Source organism: Schistocerca piceifrons, chromosome 3 (assembly GCF_021461385.2).
Source record: "Schistocerca piceifrons isolate TAMUIC-IGC-003096 chromosome 3, iqSchPice1.1, whole genome shotgun sequence".
Classification (NCBI taxonomy): Eukaryota; Metazoa; Arthropoda; class Insecta; order Orthoptera; family Acrididae; genus Schistocerca; species Schistocerca piceifrons.
The window spans coordinates 726,628,266-726,649,162 of record NC_060140.1 but is presented as its reverse complement, the minus strand read 5'-3'; the positions used below and the strand labels follow the sequence as shown (position 1 = coordinate 726,649,162).

The 20,897-nt window shown below is 41.3% G+C and overlaps 2 protein-coding genes across 2 annotated transcripts in view; both read right to left on the bottom strand.

Moving 5' to 3' along the window:
• LOC124790006 (protein yellow-like) overlaps nucleotides 1–10,643 on the bottom strand; it is a 63,316-nt gene extending 52,673 nt beyond the window's left edge. Inside the window, exon 1 of the mRNA XM_047257550.1 lies at nucleotides 10,559–10,643. The gene's annotated coding sequence lies outside the window, so the exon portion shown is untranslated. The remainder of the gene's footprint in view (nucleotides 1–10,558) is intronic.
• Nucleotides 10,644–12,987: 2,344 nt separating this feature from the next.
• The window catches only part of LOC124789005 (protein yellow-like), a 72,868-nt gene continuing 64,958 nt past the window's right edge, over nucleotides 12,988–20,897 (bottom strand). Inside the window, exons 6-7 of the mRNA XM_047256291.1 lie at nucleotides 13,420–13,656; nucleotides 12,988–13,029 (exon numbers count right to left, since the gene is read on the bottom strand). Of these exons, the coding sequence (XP_047112247.1) occupies nucleotides 12,988–13,029; nucleotides 13,420–13,656 (279 nt within the window). The remainder of the gene's footprint in view (nucleotides 13,030–13,419; nucleotides 13,657–20,897) is intronic.

The following is a 20,897-nucleotide window of genomic DNA, read 5'->3' as shown; positions in this document are numbered from 1 at the left end:
CAACCGTTCTCTGCAATGAAATGTAACAAGACGCGCCTGAGAAACGCATTGTCTGATCGAAAATTAAACTGCACGCTGCGCCTACAATGCACAACAACAATTACTCCGAACATAGACGCAATTGTAAAGAGCAAAAAGTACAAGATAACCGAGAATCCCACACTTCAGTGACATCTATTGTGTAACAGACCACAAATTAATACGAATGTAGAGGCATACGCTAAGCTAATAAAATTATGTGGCACATGTACACTCTCCTTTATATATTTCATTTGTCGCAGTTATAATTTGTGAGTGATATCCCTGCAGGTGGCCGCAGATTCACATTGACTGGCGGCAGCTGTTGTGTGCCCCGCGTGACTCTCTCCACTCTCCGCTCTGGTCTGGTAGTGGGGGTAGCGTGCTCGCGCTGCTCCGTGCTCCCGCCTTGCTGCTCACAGCTTGCTCCGCGAGCACGTATGTTGTGAAGCCCTGTTCTAATGGGTACTGAGGCGTAGCGCCTCATATCGTGCCTAGGACAGAAAGTGGGGACCATAAAGCTTCAAACATAAGTCATAGCTCCAACGTAACAGATGTGCGATCCCATCCAATAGCTAGCTGCAAGTAGATACGGCTGAGGCCGAAAGATGGCAGCATCTTACGGACACTTAAATCATAAGTAATTAAACCAGTATGTTTTGGATAGAAAATTGTATTATATGTGACTAATACTACTTTCTATGAATTTTTGATGGTTTAATAAGTTCTGTTAGTGTGAATGATACTGTGAATGTAAAGAAATATAACAGATAGATACTGATACATCTGTTAACTGAATATACGATAGTGGTTGTGAGAGCGAACTTTACTATAAGAGAAATATAGTAATGTGCAACTAGGGGCAGTTTATAGGACTGGAAAACAAGAAACCTCTCATGATAATTCTGTTTTTAAGGAAGTCAGTTTGATAACTGTATTTTTTAAATTTGTTTATTCAATAAACTGTTCAGAAAAGCTATTAAGTTGGGCAAATGAAAGACACGGGACAGCGCGGTTTTAACATTGATATCGGATAGGCTATGACTTATAACAGTCATAGGACGGGACGTTCGAGTGTATTTTGTGGGCTAAGGGATTTGCTTTCAAAAGTCTAAGGAAATCCGAAGCTCAGCTATCATCATGTAAGGACACTTGTATAAGGAGCTCTGAGTAGGTGTAACAATTTTACGTAATAATGAGACAAACTTGATCTTGGAGAGCAGCAAAGTGAAAGTGAAACATGTGAGAAAGACGAACACTTGTAATTTCGGATTTTGTTCGTAAACTGTGACTTTAGAGGTAAGTAAAGTCCATGTAGTGTGTTGTGCAAGTCGGAACCGACAGCTGAACGTACAAAGCAATCGGCTTGTATAATGGCAGATCGAGCATTCTGTCACAGACTATCCGTTTTGGTAACTGGTTTGTTTAAAAACCATAAGTTGGCTACGATGAGTTACTGTGATTGCTTGTAAGTGCTGAAACTGTAGCTCAAGATTAGGACGGACTTTGCAGCGTCAGAATAGGGCGGATGGAGATGGAAAAGTACTGCAACATCCTAAATGTTACCCTAACACACTCTTGTCAAAAATTCCCCTGTCACCTTTATTTTCACAGGATCCAACATTACTGAACATGAACTTGTAGTTAGCATCGACTACAGCAAGCAGCACAGTGGAGAAAGAAATGATTGTAACCAGAGAACAGGGAGCCACTGTGGGCAGGAGAAAAAACCGCACATTTCGATCGATAGCTCAAACACATATTTGGGAAACTTTATTTACGTTCAAAGATCTCATATTTCATCTTAAAATATTTTGATGAGGGTGGCTGCAAGAAAACACAAACCCTAATTTCTTTCTAAGAAGTGACAGCGTGCTGTGTTCTATTATGATCATATAGCTGTGCTGTATTCTGAAAGCAAACGTTAATGATGTAAACGGCTATCATGTTGCCATGAACCTAATTAATTATGACACATTGCAGGTGGTAATTAGAAGAGAAAATGTTGGAATACCAAAGATACGTATAAAAAAGGACAGAAGAAGAGAACAATTAACTGGGTCTTCAACTTCAAATCAATGTAAGAAATGGCGACTGGTCGATATGTTTACAATTGTTGGATGGGTAGAGCATAAGAGAGAGCGTCATGGTACACCGCTGTCTGTGCCATTAACTTTCACTCTTAATCATGAAATAATACTTCACTTTTTTAGGACATAAGCTTTCAATTTCGTTTTACTTCTCACAAGTACACTACTGGTCATTAGAATTGCTACAACACGAATATTACGTGCTACAGACGCGAAATTTAAAAGACAGGAAGAAGATGCTATGACATGAAAATGATTAGCTTTTCAGAGCATTCACACAAGATTGACACCGGTGGCGACACCTATAACGTGCTGACATGAGGAAAGTTTATAACAGATTTCTCATACACAAACAGCAGTTGACCGGCGTTGCCTGGTGAAACGTTGTTGTGATGCCTCGTGTAAGGAGGAGGAATGCGTAGCATCGCGTTTCCAACTTTGATAAAGGACGGATTGTAGCCTATCGCGACTGCGGTTAATCGTATCGCGACATTGCTGCTGGCGTTGGTCGAGATCCAATGACTGTTAGCAGAATATGGAATCGGTGGGTTCAGAAGGGTAATATGGAACGCCGTGCTGCATCCCAAAGGCATCTTATCCGCATGGCTGTAACGAATCGTGCAGCCACGTCTCGATCCCTGAGTCAACAGATGGGGACGTTTGCAAGACAACAACCATCTGCACGAACAGTTCGACGACGTTTGCAGCAGCATGGACTACCAGCTCGGAGACCGTGGCTGCGGTTACCATTGACGTTGCATCACAGACAGGAGCGCCTGCGATGGTGTACTCAACGACGAACCTGGGTGCACGAATGGCAAAACGTCATTTTTTCGGATAAAAACCAGGTTGTGTTTACAGCATCATGACGGTCGCATCTGTGTTTGGCGACATCCCGGTGAACGCATATTGGAAGCGTGTATTCGTCATCGCCATACTGGCGTATCACCTGGCGTGATGGTATGGGGTGCCATTGGTTACACGTGTCGGTCACCTCTTGTTCGCGTTGACGGCACTTTGAACAGTGGACGTTACATTTCAGATGAGTTACGACCCGTGGCTCTACCCTTCAATCGATTCCTGCGAAACCCTACACTTCAGCAGGATAATGCACTAACGCATGTTGCAGGTCCTGCACGGGCCTTTCTGGATACAGAAAATGTTCGACTGCTGCCCTGGCCAGCACATTCTCCAGATCTCTCACCAACTGAATGCGTCTGGTCAATGGTGGCCGAGCAACTGTCTCGTCACAATACTCCAGTCACTACTCTTGATGAATATCGTGTTGAAGCTGCATGGGCAGCTGTAACTGTACACACCATTCAAGCCGTTATTACGGCCAGAGGTGGTTGTTCCGAGTACTGATTTCTCAGGATCTATGCACCCAAATTGCGTGAAAATGTAATCACATGTCAGTACTAGTATAATATATTTGTGCAATGAATACCCGTCTATCATCTGCATTTTTTCTTGATGTAGCAATTTTAATGGCCAGTAGAGTATATTAAACATTCAACATTCTTACGTCAGTGCCAAGGAAGATGAAGATGATACAATGACTGCAGTGTAGAATATCGATACAAATATCGATTCAGTTTCATCTCGTAAAAGGCAGGAATTTATGGAAAACTTCAGAATTTTATTATGCTACGTGAATCGAATGACAGAAGATTATGAAAACTTTGGATAACTGATGACGATGGTGATTCATTTTTCAGATATACAGCTAGATCCGTGAAAATACTGAGAACAGACTTTATGAAAGAGGCCAAATTGATGTCACTGAGGATGAACTTTTTGTCTAGAAAATTCTATCGAACAAACAGCATGTTCAACATCCCCAGAAATTAATAATGAAACATCTTTATCACCAGAAAATCTTGCTTCAACTAGCAATTATGGCAATCTAGCCTGGTCCTAAAGATTGAATGTGATTCAGCTTTTCCATTATTAAATGCTGCACTAGAATATCTTCTTCTTCATCACTTTCTTGCAGCAGTATGTACAACAAGAAATCGCGTTAACAGGAAATCGCGTCCACTCATTTTGAGACATGTGCATCTACACCCACCAACTTCTCACGACTGAGCTGCTGACTGCTTGCACACGGCGTGTTCATGCAGGGCGCTCGGCGCCAGGACATTCAGATTAAGTTATTCAACTCCTATTTTCTCCATACTGTAGTGCGATACGGCTTTCGTTACAGCGTCAAGGAAATTCGATATTTTATCTATATTTCGTAAACAGCGGTGTATCACATAAAATTAACCAAAAGTAAAGTAGCCAGCGACCACATTGCAAACAGCACAAAATTTATGCGATAGGGTAACTGGAAATCAAAACTATAACTATAAACTAATCGATAAAATAGACACTTCATCATCATGGTATAATGTGAAACTATTAGATACTAAACAGTGTATTTTACATGTCTGTTAATTATTTCAGAATCGAATGAGAAGTATTATGTAGTGAAGAAAACGCGGAAATCTGAAAGAAGTGGTTTTTAAGTTGTTAAAGGAAAAGCAGGACGTCTATCAGGAAACTCAAGAGCTGATGTAGCTTTGCTTCATTTATATACAAACCCTTTTACTGCACGAATATCGGAAAACTCTTTTTTTCTCACGTACTGCTATCAGCCGCAAGCAGTAGATGATTCGTGAGAACCACTCGTTGGGTGTCTGACGCGAAAGTCAGATGCAATGCGACCGCAGTAGCGGCCAGCCGCGTGATAGCAGCCGCACCTTTACGCCGTTTTGGAACGCACCGCTCTATTGCGCTCTCGCTGCCCAATGCACTAATAAACCCCTTTTTGTCTTACACTATAAACTACTTGTTTTACAACATAAATTCCTTCCGTAGGGAAAGAAGAGTACATCTCATTCCTCATGTTTTATAGTCGGCATGGAAGTAGGTACAGAACATGAATCTCTCCAACAAACAGGTAAAGCCGCGCCGGATTAGCCAAGCGGTCTAGGGCGCTGCAGTCATGGACTGTGCAGCTGGTCCAGGCGTAGGTTCGACTCCTCCCTCTGGCTTGGGTGTGTGTGTTTGTCCTTAGGATAATTTAGGTTGTGTGTAAGCTTAGGGACTGATGACCTTAGCAGTTAAGTCCCATAAGATTTCACACACACAAAAAGGTAAAGCAGTTCAGATTGTTATCTAAGACCATTTCATCCAGACAGTAAGACAAACTAAAAATTGTCAATCTCGTCGCATTTGAATTACATTCTAAAGGAAAGCAACACCTCGTAAAACTCACCACCTATTCCTTCACAGCAATACCACGACTTCGTCTTCTTCTCCTCTGCTTGGGAGCCCTGTAGACCACGCACTGCATCAACTAACAGCTTCCACCGCCTTCCGTCTCTCGCAGTCTCTCTCCACCATGCGGAAATTGCTAATGCTGCGATGTCCTTCTCTACGTCTCCTTTCAACGTTGTACGAGGCCGGTCCAATGGTACTGTTGCCTGGAGAGTTCCTTCAAATGCTTTTTTGGTGATTCTGTTGTTTTCTAGTCTAGACACATGTCTAGCCCATTGCAGTCTCCTACTTTTTAATTTCTGAATGACAGTGGGTTGCTTCATTACCTAATAAATGTAATTGTTCTTTCGAATTCTCCAAACGCCATTCTCCAACACAAGTCCACATTTTTCGATGACAGCTGGCAGATATGTCATCACACCTCACTGTAAGGTATACTTTCAGGCCCCCTCCTTTGATACAGGGAAAATCGAGGAATGTGGAAATAACGCCAAAAATGTTATGGACACCGGATTTTATTGTTTCATACAACAGGAACACATTTTAGGTACTCTAGCCCAGCTAAAAAAATTTAAACTCCCATTTAAGGTATTGAGTTTTTCTGTGAAACTATTTCCTCAAAAAAGTCTGTCTCTGAGAGATGTATGAACATTGGCTTAATGGTGTTCGTAACATTCGCTAGAAATGAATGTTTTCTCTGAGACATATGTTCCACAAGCATTAATTTCTGATACCAGAATCTTTTATGAGCCGAGCTATAGCTGAGGATGTGTTTCATCTGTATTGCCATTGATCACAACTGTCATAAAAACTATGATGAGGGCATTGGTGAAATGAATGTGTCTCGTACGTTGAATGTTAGCGAACGTTCAGTTGAGATACTGGGCGTCGTTATGCTGGCGGCCTATCAGACGGTAACAGCAAAGCATAATGATAGAGCTGTTACAGGAAATCTATATCGTTGAGTTCCATCAAATGCATATATAAAAAATGTGCTGAAAAGAATGCGTTTAAGACTGAGAACATTAATGAATGAAAGAACTAAATAGGAACTTTGAGATAGGAGAGTGCTGGACGGCAAGAGTCGCCTCACCAAATCACACATAGACTTGATGCAGAATTATAATGGCAGCATGGGCCACTATTTTCACAAACTATTAACAAATTAAAATCCTCAGCTATATCTCGGCTCATAAAAGGTTCTGGTATCAGAAATTAATGCTTGTGGAACATATGTCTCAGCGAAAACATTCATTTCTAGCGAATGTTACGAACACCACTAAGCCAATGTTCATACATCTCTCAGAGACAGACTTTTTTGAGATAATAGTTTGACAGAAAAACTCAAAACCTTAAATGGGAGTTTAAAATATTTTAGCTGGGCTAGAGTACCTAAAATGTGTTGCTATTGTATGAAACAATAAAATCCGGTGTCCATAACGCAGTTTTGTTTGTGTGATGGAGTATTAACAAGGACTAAAGTTTTTAACAGCGTTAATTAGTATATTATGTATGAATTAAGTCTCAGTGACAGAGAAGAGCTATAACATCACAAATAGCGTAAAGTTGCCAGGCAATTAAAAGGAAGAGAGAAGATGCGGACGATGACCAGGATACTGCTTATGGCTTAGGAATGTATTAATGTAATATAAGTATTGCTTTTATGGACTTATATACTTTAAATCCGTTTCTCTCAGAGCGTTTTTTACTGCCTTCAGGTATCATTATCTTCCGAACTCGAAGACCTGGTAGGTTGAAACTACAAATATTATCGTAACATTGTTTAATACTTACGAAAAGATGTATAATCATGAAAGCGATAGACAGTATCTGTTGCACGATTAATGTAGGAAAATGTCTAATTTTTTCTACCAAAGTCTCTTCCAAAACTCATATTCCGCTCCTAGTGAACACAAAAGACTCTTCACGTTAATGTCTCTGTATGGCTATAGCCTAAGTACCGAAAATAATGTGTGCCTGCCTCTACTGTTTCCTTTGGAAGTATGCCTGTCTATCTGTCTATGAACAAGTTAAACACACCGGTATAGGGCTTGTCGTCTCGCCTAAAGAACCTCCTGAGTATGGAAGTAAGACAGTCGCTACTGGAGACAGCTCACTTACTACCGGATGGTTATAATTAAAGTGTAGCCACTCATGAAGGTCCAGTGTAGGCTGTAATTATCGTATAGCAGCGAAATAATGGTAGATATGCTAATGCGCCAATGCAAAATCGATTTACACACCAAAAGGGTTAGTCCCAATTTTGGCCACCAGATGCAAAAATGGTGCTGCATACATGTACGAGGCCTGTTCAGAAAGTAAGCTCCGATTGATTGCCAAATTGAAACCACAGTGAACATCAGAAATGTTTTACTTGTAACAATTAGCTACACCTTTCAGCTACTTCTCTACGTAGTCGCCGTTCTGACTTAGACTTTTGTCATAGCGTTGTACCAACTTTTCAATAGCCTCATCATAGAAGGCAGCCGCCAGTGCTTTCCGCCAATTCTCCACGCTGGCCTACACTTCGTTGTCTGTGTCAAAATGTTGTCTTCAAAGACAGCGGTTCATGTGACCAGAGATGAAACTCAGGGGGAGACAATTGCGGACTGTATTGTGGGTAATCTCACATTTCCATTTGAAAACGATGCAGGAGCATCTTCATTGCCCCTGCAGAATGCGGTTGAAAATTGTCTTGAAGAAGAAACAGCACGACAATTATGTAATGTTAGCTGCATAGCTTCAGGCGAAATTTCTCACCAGGCCCTCGTACTTGGCGGCAGACACTATTTTCTAGACATCTTTACGCACTCACTGCGAGCTCAGAAATGAGAAGAGCGACGTGATGCTAACTGGGGTTATACTAGAGACACTACCCAACACATCCGTGCAAAGCTTTATCGTATTTTCATAGTCGTTTCCATTTCGCGACCGATCGGAAGTTACTTTCTGAACGCCCCTCGTAATTGCACTACTTCATACCTGAAAATTTATGTGCTAAACGTGATCCTCCGACTGTGCGCTCATGCATTACGAAGACTGTCCTCTGTAGGTCCACTGCCTTCTATCCCCTATCAGTGAATGCACCGTACCTTCAGACTAACCGCAGATCATTAGTCTTGAAAGTAAGGCGGTACTATTATTGAAGAGTACCTTTTCGTATTCATCGGTGGTTCTGATCTTACAATAAATGTGCACGTCTTCTTACGTGGTGTACAGATGAATCGCCTTAAACATTGAATACACAGTTTTTCCAAAAAAATAATTTCTTTTGGAGCTTGAAGTACATTTTGGCTCATAGTAGTGTTGAGTTTCTCTCCCACGGAACTACGATTAATATATCCCTTTAATATATCAATAGCTGTAGTTTGTTGTTAAAAAAAAAGACCTAAAGCTGCGAAGGAAAGTATTATCTCCTTTGAACGTCCTTACCTGCCGGAAACCTCATTTTGATAATTATAACTCATTGCGAAACGCTAAGAATATCGATCATGTTATTATCACGTAATGTTTAAGGACGAAGTTATTATGAAATCTAAAGTAAAAATATCACAAGTGTATAAAAAACGAACCTGAAAAAAATCATAGATAAATATCCCTTAAATAATGTGTTCCTTGGGTAGTGGGTCATATCCTAAACTTACCTCGCAATCGACTTTTAATAAATGATGCATTCCTCTTGTGAAGAAATGTTTTCTATATTCTGACAATTTGATTCTTTTCATACTTTACCACAAAATTAATAAATCCCTCTTCTTGTGAGTACGGAATAAACACTTAACACCAATACCTCTGGATAACACAGGTAAGTGGACAGGGATATATGTCACGAGTTGTACCAACGGTAGTGGTTCAACAAGCAACCTCATGCACAACAGCGGCGCTAATATTCGCTTTCTGTAGGATAAAACAGCGTATCTGAGTGCAGGACGACAATGGAAGGTTGTATGCGCAGTGATGGAGAGCTTCTAGCAGGCTGAAGTCCTGTCATATTTCATCATAAATACCCACGTGACCAAATGTTGATTTTTGAATAACGTGGCACATTTCCGTTTTATCAGCGACGAACAATAAACTATTCGTACAAAAGAAATCATTTGGTCATATTCTACATGGATCTACCTCATCTAGTCGAATGGGTTCAGAAGTCTTCCGATTCAGCTCTCAGTAATTTACATTCTGTGTCGTGCGCATCCAGGAATCGATCTAAAGAGGAAAACATACTTTGATCTACTGGGGATATATTCCGAACCCTTTTCAGAAGAAGAAATTTGTTTTGCAGCATTTATTTCACGAGCTTATCAAGTTCGGTTAACGGAGGAGATAGTAAAGATTCATAGAAAAGTCACCCACCTCGTCGTGGTTTGGAGAGACCCATTTAATACGTGGGCTCAGAATGAGGGGAGGGGAGGGGGAGTGGGGTAGTGGTCCAGCAGAATCTCTCCAAAGCTCATTTAAGGGCTACAGTGGGTGGGTAACGAAAATATCACCCCAACATTTTAATTTAGATAATGTCCATTATTATAACGGATAACACCGTGTTTTACATAATGAATTCCGAGAATCCTAATAGGTATTTTCAGTGGTATGAAGTAAAAATGTGAACATAATAAGTAAATGGAATTTTTTTTAAATATTGGATAATAATCACCAGAGGGGGATGATTCGTCAAATTCTTAAAAATGGACGTCGACTTCGTTTGCTCAGCTCAGTGTCACAGAGATAATTTAAAGACTGCCGTGGCTGACGAATCGAGAACGGCTTTGTATTTCGCTTTGCCCCTAAATACCACGATCGACAGCGAGTCAAGAAACATATTTGCAGAGTAAGTTAGTCAGTCAACAATTTCGCGACGCCGTTCCTCTATGCTACACACTTCTATCAGAAAAATATACGGTGACTGGATGACGATCTAAATGGCACAGAGCGGACAAGAACACTACGCAGAACATATCTCCTTACCCTATACTAAATTCAAAAATCTACGCTTAAAAACATTTAAAACAATAAAATTCCTATCCTTAGCGTCGTGGTCAATGAGAATCTTGTGAGACGACTTTTAACCAAAGCGTATTTTTATAAGACATAAAATCTTATTTGCTTCACTACGATTTATATAGACAAAATATATCTACTACTTAAACTTACAGTGTAAATTCACAATAAAAAGTTACTTTTCTTAGTACCTCTTGTCAGAATTTGCCAGCCGACGATAGCAGACCCGTCTTACTCAACACTTTCTTGGCTTCTAGAGCTGCTGAAGTGCTGCTCACGCCGTACTCCTACAACAACTATTTCTGGACTTATCCGCCAGCCCATTTGTCACATGAAGATAGCATATCGGCTGCTCATTTGTAACTGTAAGTAGTACCCATTTACGTCACGTTGCACGGATTCTACTACCAGATGGAGAACAATTGTGGCCTACCTAACGCAGTCAGGGTGTTGATGGCTTAGTATTTATCATGAAGTGAGGCCTGTCAGTTAACATTGAACGGAATAATGGGAAGATAGTGCTCTGGCTTGCTTAGCCCAGGTGTCTATCGAACGAAATTACTTCACAAAAGACGACGAAGTAAGTATTCCAGAATTAGAATCAAGAACAACTGCCAGTAGGAGGAACTTAGTAGCAGACATCCTCGACACAGGGAAGTAATTTAAAACATGTAAGAATGGGAAGGCCTCCAGTCCTGATTGTATGTCAGTCAGGTTCCTTTCAGAGTTAGCTGATGAAATAGCTCTGTGTTTAAAAATCATATACAACTGCTCACTCATAGAAAGATCAGTATCCAAAGACTAGAAGGTTGCTGAAGTCACACCAATACCTACGGAGAGAAATAGGAGTAATCCGTAGAATTACAGACGCATATCATTAACGTCGATTTGCAGTAGGATTTTCGAAAATATAATGTCCTCGAACATTATGAATCATTCCGAGGAAAACTATTCATTGACAAATAGCCAATACGGATTCAGAAAATATCGTTCTTGTGAAACATAGACAGTTCTTAATTCTCACCAAGTAATGAGTGCTATCGACAGGGGTCGTTTAGAAGTTCGATATATTTAGATTTTCAGAGTATAATCCCAGTAGGCTTTTGACACCGTTCCTCACAAGCGTCTTCTGATTAAGTTGCGTGCCTACGGAATATCTTCTCAGTTGTGTGACTGGATTCGTGATTTACTGTCATAGAGATCACAGATCCTAAAAAATTACGGAAAGTCATCCAGTGAAATCAGAACTACTATCTGGGGTTCCTCACGGAAATGTTAAAGGCGCTCTGAGCAACGCTCTTAGATTGTAAACGATGCTGTGATTTACCAGCTTATAAAGTTATCAGATGATCAAAGAGAATTGTGAAATGATTTAGACATTATATCTGTAGGATTCAAGAAGTGGCAGTTGACTTTTAGTAATAAAAAGTGTCATCCACATGAGTACTAAAGGGATTCCGATAAATTCCTATTACACGATATATTACACAAATCTGAAGGCTGGAAACTCAACTAAATACTTAAAACTACAGTAACAAACTCGAACGATCACGTACATAATGTAGTGCGAAATTAAACCAAAGAATGCGGTTTGTTGGCAGACCTCTCAGGGAATGTAACATGTCTGCTAAAGAGACTGCTCATAATAAATTATTCCGCCCTCTTATGGAGTACTGCTTTGCAGTGTGGTATCCGCACCAGACAGGATTGACGGAGGACATAGGAAAAACTTCAAAGGACAGCCCGTTTCGCATTATCTCGAAGTAATGGAGAGAGCGCCACAGGTATGATAAACGAATTGGGTGGCAGTCATTAAAATAAAGGCGTTTCTCGCTGGTCAGCAACTTTTTCCTCGGAGTGTGACAATTGAAACGTCATGATATGGGAAAACTTAGCCAAAACGTAAGGTAAGCAGAGCTCAAATGCTGCAGGGAGTGAAAGCGTAGACTCAAATCAGGTTACAGTTTCAAACACAATTTAATTTTATTAAACATTAAAAAAACACTTGCTCACTGGCATATATATAAAACAATTTTATTGTGTAATGTGATTTATATATATATATATATATATATATATATATATATATATATATATATAAATCACAATACACAATAAAATTGTTTTAGACTCCAGGCCTGAAGGGCCGCTGAACATTCACAACATAAGGAGAAAATCACGGTCTGAGGGACCCAACACTTTTGATTAATTATTGACCAATACAATAAGTTACTGAAAGGAATGACTTGAATTGTTCGGCCAGAAGGGCCAATCACATAACCACAAATACTGTTTTGATAATGCTAAAAGAATGCTAAGCAAACAGTTGATTTACTTCGTCCAAAGGAGCAGTAAAAACCAAAAGACAAATTCATATACCAAAGGTTTTTTTATGAAACAAGCTAAAAATATAAAATTAATAACCAAAAGGGGTAGTGACGTCGCCACTCGGCCTGAAGGGCCTGAATATCAGCAGTAATAAATATTTGAGAATGGTTGAAGTTAGTGAGTTAGCACTTTAAACTAGCCCGTGCTCCTCACCACTAGGAAAAATTTACAATCGGCTATGCTAGGACTGCCTGCTTTAGCAATATGGCACAGACCAGCAGAACTGGAAACTTCAACGTGGCGAATCGTCCACATAGGGCATGACATCAACTCTCTATAACACAAAATAAAAATTACTAAACACTGAAACACATGGTTAAAAATATAAAACCTATTTAGGGAGGAACTGTCAATGACGCCCACTGGCCTTCGTAAATCTTCGACTTAGTAAATGTGACGGCCAGTACTACATAATAATACCACTCAGTAAAATACAAGATCGTTATTGCACTCAGTATAAAGTTTCAACCACAGATAATATTTTAGGTTCCGTTATTACGGCACAGCGAGTTAACAATCTTTTCTAGTGATAGTTACACTTGATTTCGGGCACGCCTGAGCCTACTAAAATTGCGAAACACCATGGCACACGACCTTAGAGCAAAACACACCCGAAGACACTGGCAGAAATTGAGTGAGACACATCAAGTCAAGAAATTCTCACCGCTAGTCCAGAAGGTATACAAGTATTCGGCGACGGGTTGCAACCAGCACCAACTCGAGTTGTGTCAATCGCCCCAGTTCCGCCATAGCAACGCTGACACGACGCGTCAACAGTTGCCACGCCGAGCTTCCTTATCACATAGCCCGTCCAGAACGACTGCCGCCGACCCGAGTACACACGCTCGTAGCAGTCACGTGCGTTCACAGGAAGTTCCACCACCTTTCCCGCAACATTGCGCTGCCACACAACCGGAAACTAAACTCCCCGTCTCACTCCGGCAGCAGCACTCGATACTCTCGTCGTCAGCAGGTATCTCCACAGAACGCAGCGCCCTCCGAAATTTAAAACCAAACGGACCAATCGTGGTAGAGCAAAGCCAAGGCTCCGGAAGACGACACACCACACCTAGGCAAAGATGAAGATGATACGGTTCAACAATATTTTGCTAGCGCCCACCTACATAGGGATAAATTACCATCATAATAAATAAAATAAGAAAAATCCGAGTGCATGCGGAAAGATTCAATGGTCGTTTTCACCGTCAACTGTTCGAGAGTTGAAAGGTAGACAAGTGGCTTAAAGGTGGTTCGTTGAACCCTCTACCAGGAACTTAGTTGCGAATTCCAGAGTAATTATGCAGGTGTACATAGTGATTCGTAGGAAGTGAATAGGGTTGCAATCACTTATGTATTCAGTTTAAAAACGATTTATTTTCCCAATAGTTTAACCTCATTCGAGAGGTGTTTTACAGTGCTGCATATCTTACCGAATCAGTGAGTAAACAATACACTCTGAAGTGTGGCCCTTTCAAGCAACTTCAGGTTTTTGCGTCGCACCTTTCGCAATTAGAGACGAGTTCCCTGGCAATACACAATCTGATTATTTGCTCACAACTGGAGACAAGTGCAAGACAGCGCCTGCTCCTCACTACATTCTGTCACATAGAAAATGTTAACTGTTTATCGTTGCGACTGGACACAAGAATTACAGTGCTTGTTCTCTAACAGGCAGGAGTTGGTGGAGTCGGAAACTCTACTGCCCTTCATTGACTGTATAGATGCATCTCGGAGCCTTACTACTGCTCCATCAATGTGTCACTTCATAGTGACCTCGAGGCTCCGTTGTTGTACTGATTCTCATGACTCGGCGTTGGGTACTACGTACTCGACTGGAAATGCCACGACTGACAACACTAGCCGCTTATGCAATGAGCTGACAAACATCTAGGAATAGCTCCGAATATCATGTGGAAACTCCAATTTCCCGGCGTAGTGCAGCAACTCAGCGAGGCACGGACTCAACAAGCCGTTGGAAGCTTACTTCAGAAATGCTGAGCCATGCTGTCTGTACAGGGGGTTTCAGAACTAATGGTTAATATTCGAGGGTATTACAGGATTGATCATTCGAATCAAAAAAGTGAAGGAAACCTTGGCTTTAAAAATGTGCTGAGGTCATCGGTCCCTAGCCGGCCAGAGTGGCCGTGCGGTTCTAGGCGCTACAGTCTGGCGCCGAGCGACCGCTACGGTCGCCGGTTCGAATCCTGCCTCGGGAATGTATGTGTGTGATGTCCTTAAGTTAGTTAGGTTTAGTTAGTTCTCAGTTCTAGGCGACTGATAACCTCGGAAGTTAAGTCGCATAGTGCTCAGAGCCATTTTTCATCGGTCCCTAGACTTACACACTACTTAAACTAACTTATGCTAAGAACAACACGGACACCCATGCCCGAGGGAGGACTCGAACCTCCGGCGGGAGGGGCCGCGCAATCCGTGAAATGGCGCCTCAAACCGCGCAGCTCTTGATCTTCGATAGTGTGAAACAAATCTCCTCGACTGTAAGCTCTTTGCTTTCCATATTTTGGGAAGGGGTAGTGTGGATCAAAACAAGAAAAAAATGTCTAGTAAACATGTGCTCTACAATGCATAACTTAAGAGCTATGAGCACTTGATCATCTTCGCTACTTTTAAGCACAACTCATCTAATGAACAAGAGCTCGTAACTTCCCAAAAAATGGAAAGCAAAGATGTTGCAATAAAAGAGATTTGTTTCACATACCTAAAATCAAGAATTGCTGATAGCTCTGAAGGTATGCATTTTAGAGATCTGGTTTATTTGACTTTTTTGTTTCGAGTGATCATTCGTGTCATATGCCTGAATATTGACCATCACTTCTGAAACACCCTGTACAGCCATCCGTAGTTACGAAAATGTGGCCGGTCTAGGATTTCGTGCACAAACTGACCTCTCGCTTGTTACCCACAAATGTTCGATGGGATTCATGTCGGGTGATATGGGTGGCCCAAATCATTCGCTCGAATTGTCCGGAATATACCTCAGACCAGTTGTGAATAGATGTGGCGTGGTAACATGGCGCATTTTCATCCATAAAAATTCCATTGTTGTTTGGGAACATGAAGTCCATGATTAGCTGGAAGTGGTCTCCAAGTAGCCGAACATAACCTTTTCCAGTCAATGATCAGCTCAGATCAACCAGAGGATCCGGTCCAATCCACGTAAATACAGCTCACATAAAAGAAGCTTCCACAAACTTTCACAGTACCTTGTTGTCAACTTGGGCCCATATCTTCGTGTGTCCTGCGTCACACTGGAACCCTACCATCAGTCTTACAACTGAAATCGGGACTCATCTGACCAGACCACGGTTTTCCAGTCGTCCGTAATTCAACCAATATGGTTTTCAGCCCAGGGGAGGCGTTGCAGGCGATGTCATGCTGTTAGTAAAGGCACTCGCTTATTACGTCAGCTCCCATAGCTCATTAACGCCACATTTCGCCGCATTGCGCTAACGGATACGTTCGTCGAACGACGCACATTGAATTCTGTGGCTATTTCACGCAGTGTTGGTTGTCTTCAGCACTGACAACTCTACGCAAACACCGATGCTCTCGGTCGTTAAGTGAAATCCTTCGGCCACTGCCTTGTCCATGATGACAGGTAATGCCTTGAATCTGGTATTATCAGTGCACTCTTGACACTGTGACTCTCGGAACACTGAGTTCCCTAACGACTTCTGAAATGGAATGTTCTATGCGTCTAGCTCCAAAAACCTATTCGCCATAAAAGCTTGTTAATTCCCATCGTGTGGCCATAATCAGGTCGGAAACCTTTCCATATTAATCAGCTGAGTAGCAATGACACCTCTGCCAACGCACAGCTCTTTAATACCCTGTGTACGTGACAGACAGCCATCTGTATATTTGCATATCGCTATCCCATGACTTTCGAAACCTCAGTGTACACACTCATTTTTCAAGTTCTATTGGGGTTTCAACTTATTATTGCGAACAACCTTCGAAGAACTGAAAAGTTTCCAAAATTGTTACCCTTGATTTTAAAGTATTTTATATTTCTGGTTTTAGTCACGGAAATTATTCAAATTGTTAAGGGAGCCGAAAATTTAATAGTCATGGGGGAAAAGGAAGAGAAGGAGAAGTAGTAGGTGAATATGGACTGGGGGAAAGGAATGAAGGAGGGAGCCGCCAGATGGAATTTTGCACAGAGCATAACTGAATCATGTCTAACACTTCGTTTGAGAATCATGTAAGAATGTTGTATACGTGGAAGAGATCTGGAAACACCGAAAGGTTTCAGATTCATTATGTAATGGTTACACAGAGATTTATGAATCAGATTTTAAATTGTGAGACGTTTCCAAGAGAATATGTGGACTCTGACCACAATTTATTGGTTGTGAACTGCAGATAAACCTGAATAAACTGCTGAAAGACTGCAATTTAAGGAATTGGAACCTGCATAAACTGAGAGAACCAGAGTTTTGAGAGAGTCGCATAGGGAGCATTAGGGAACGATTGACGAGAACAGGGAGAAGAACTACAGTAGGAGCAGAATGGATAGCTTTGACAGATGAATTAGTGAAGGCAGCAGAAGATGAAGTAGGTAAAAGGACGAGGGCTTGTAGACATCCTTGGGTAACATTAGAGATACAGAATTTAATCGACGAAAGGAGAAAATATAAATATGCAATAAATGAAGCAGAGGAAAGGGAATACAAACGTCTAAAAAAGTAGATCGACAGGGAGCTCTAAATGGATAAGCACGAATGGTTAGAGGACAAATGCAAGGATGTAGAAGCATGTATGTTTGATACTGCCAACAGGAAAATTAAAGAGATCGTTGCAGAAAAGAGAGTCACGTGTGTGAATAACAAGAGCTCAGAAGCAAAACCAGTCTTAAGGAAAGAAGGCAAAGCAGAAAGGTGGAAAGAGTATATAGTGAGTCCTACAAGAGAGATATACTTGAGGGCAATATTATGGAAAGGGAAGAGGGCGTAGAGGGAGATGAGAAGTGAAATGTGATACTGCGTGAAGAATTTGACAGAGTCGAAACAAGGCCCCAAAAGTATACAGCATCCCATTAGAGCTACTGGTAGCGTTGGGAGAGCCAACTATGATAAAACTCTTCCATCTGTTGAGCAAGATATATGAGAGAGGCAAAATACCCTCAGATTCGAAGAACAATATAATAATCCCAATTCCAAAGAAAGCAAGTGCTCACAGGTGTGAAATATGCCGAACTACCAGTTTAATAAGTGACGGCTGCAAAATACTTACACAAATCCGTTACAAAAGAATGGTGGAACTGGTAGGGGTCGACCTAGGGGAGAATCAGTTTGGATTCCGGAGAAATGTAGGAACACGCTAGTCAATACTAACCCTACGACTTATCTTAGAAGATAGGTTACGGAAAGACAAACCTACGTTTATAGCATTTGTAGACTCAGAGAAAGCTTTTGACAACGTTAACTGGAATACTGTCATTCAATTTCTGAAGCTGGTAGGTATAAAATTCAGAGAGCGAAAAGCTACCGACAATTTGTACAGAAACCAGATGGCAGTTATAAGAGTCGAAGGCCACGGTAGGAAAACAGCGGTTGAGAAGGGAATGAGACAGGGCTGTAGCCTATCCCCGATATGATTCAATCTGTAAAGTAGTAAATCAGTTTTGCTTTTTGTGAAGCAAAATAATTGATGATAGTCGAAGTAGCGAGGATATAAAATGTAGACTGGCTATTGACAAGAAAAGCATTTCTGATGAAGATAAATTTATTAACATCGGTTATAGATCTAAGTGTCGGGAAATCCTTCCTGTAAGTATTTGTAAGAAGTGTAGCTATGTATGGAAGTAAAACAGGGACGATAAACAGTTAAGACAGCAAGAGGATAGAAGCTTTTGAAATGTGGTGCTACAGAAGAACGCTGAAGATTAGACGGGTGGATTACGTAACTAATGAGGAGGTACTGGATAAAACTGTGAAGAAGTTTGGTGCAACCTGATTAAAAGAAGGGATCGGTTTGGAGTTTGTGGCACAACTTGACTAGAAGAAGAGATCAGTTGGTAGGACATGTTCTGAGGCATCAAGGGATCACCAATTTACTACGGGAGGGAAGTGTGGGGGTAAGAACCGTAGAGAGAGACCGAGAGATGAATACAGCAAGCAGAATCAGAGGATATGGGTTGCAGTAGTTACTCGGAGGTAAAGAGGCTTGCACAGGATAGAGTAGCATGGAGAGATGCATCAAACCAGTCTTTGGACAGAAGACTGCAACAATAACATGTTCACTCAGTGGCACCAGCAAGTGAACCTTCAGCATTATTGTTGCACTTCACCTCAGCGGTTACGATAGGGGCTCATTCTCGGCTCCTATTCAGTATATCTTGTATTACACAGACCAAAAACTCGTTTCTGCGAACCCTCCCGACTCTTCGCTTGCGCTTTGTCAAACTGTACTATTTAATAAATTATTTTTTAACTACCGTGAGAGACTGTTGAACAAATTGCGAACGAGGAGTAGTACTAATCTTATCGCGTATGTTCTTTATATTTTTGACACCAGAGACCATGAATATGAATCAATTTTTGAGGGTTATGGCTGCGGATATTTCGATACTCCACTGATAATGCAATCGTTTTTACAGATCGAGAAGACTTTGACTTACATTTTGACATCAAACCTAGGTCACATCTCCGCACTGGTTTGCTAGACACAGGTTTAGTGTTTTACTGCTATAGTGGGTCAACGATAACTTACCTAAGTTCAAATCTTATAGGAATCACGTGTATAGTGGGTACATCATGCCGATTATACATCCCACGTCTAAAGATACCATTTCTTCAGTGTGTCACAGGTAATATGCTCCTGTCAGTATAAGTATAGTAGAAATCTGTTTTTTTCATTTTAACTCTTAGAAATATTAGCTGATAAGCAAGACAGTAAACATTCACTATAGCTTTCCTCCGTCCTCGTTCTTAGTGTATCGTTACCAAAAATGGTTCAAATGGCTCTGAGCACTATGGGACTTACCTTCTGAGGTCATCAGTCCCCTAGAACTTAGAACTACTTGAACCTAACTAACCTAACGACATCACACACACGCATGCCCGAGGCATGATTCGAACCTGCGACCGAAGCGGTCGCGCGGTTCCAGACTGTAGCGCCTAGAACCGCTCGGCCACTCCGGCCGGCTATCGTTACCCTCTCATGAGATACGAGCAGGAGACGTTTCTCTCTCTCGTAATGAAATTCAGAAATACAATTTTCCAGTATCCTACCAATGAAGTGAGTCCACTACCTGCTTTACCAACAATGAGCCTTTGTGATCATTCTATTCATACGTTCACGAATTGTTTCATGCAAGTGTTTGTATGGGTTACCTACTTCCAGGTATGACCTATTGATACAGTATAAAGACAGTTTTCCTAAGAAAGAACTAGTACAACATCTGGAGCGCACATGCATGGAATTTATTATGAACGTAGTAGATATATGTAACACATAAACAATCATGACGGAAGTATGTTATAACAGAAGTAGCATAATGAGGCGTTTGCATTTCCTAGACGGAAACTGGCACGAATGCAGATATTGTCCTGTTGTGTTGCTGCCTTATTAGCACTTTGTGTAATCTCCCTCATTCCTACTTACCTCAAAATTTCTGTTGACTGATTTTGTTAGGGTTCATAGTCGCCCACTCTCCTCGTATCGTTCCTTGCAGCACACACATATTGTCTCGAATTGTCTTCCGCTGTGTTAAACACGTCGCGAAAGTATTCTCAAAGGGTTTCCTACGGGGCTGAAACACGGGCTACGTGCAGGCCAGCCCGGCTTCAGATCGTATTTTGATCGTATCAGAAATGTGGACAGATGCATTATCTTGTTGGAACATTAGACCTACATCCCTTATGATCTCATACATTCTACAGGTCTCTAGCATATTAGTTAACATGTTAGAAATCATTTTAGTGTTCAGCTGAGCACTTCGTGATTTACCTTCAGCGCAGGATGACTGCTCAAATGACAACACTTCCGCTTCAAAAATATCTGCTCTTTCTTACCTGCTGCTCTGTTCTCACATCACGCCAATCATATTGAAAACACACCAGACCACCTACATTATGCTTCTCATGACTGAAGATCGCTTTATCCCATTCTGAAGACTAT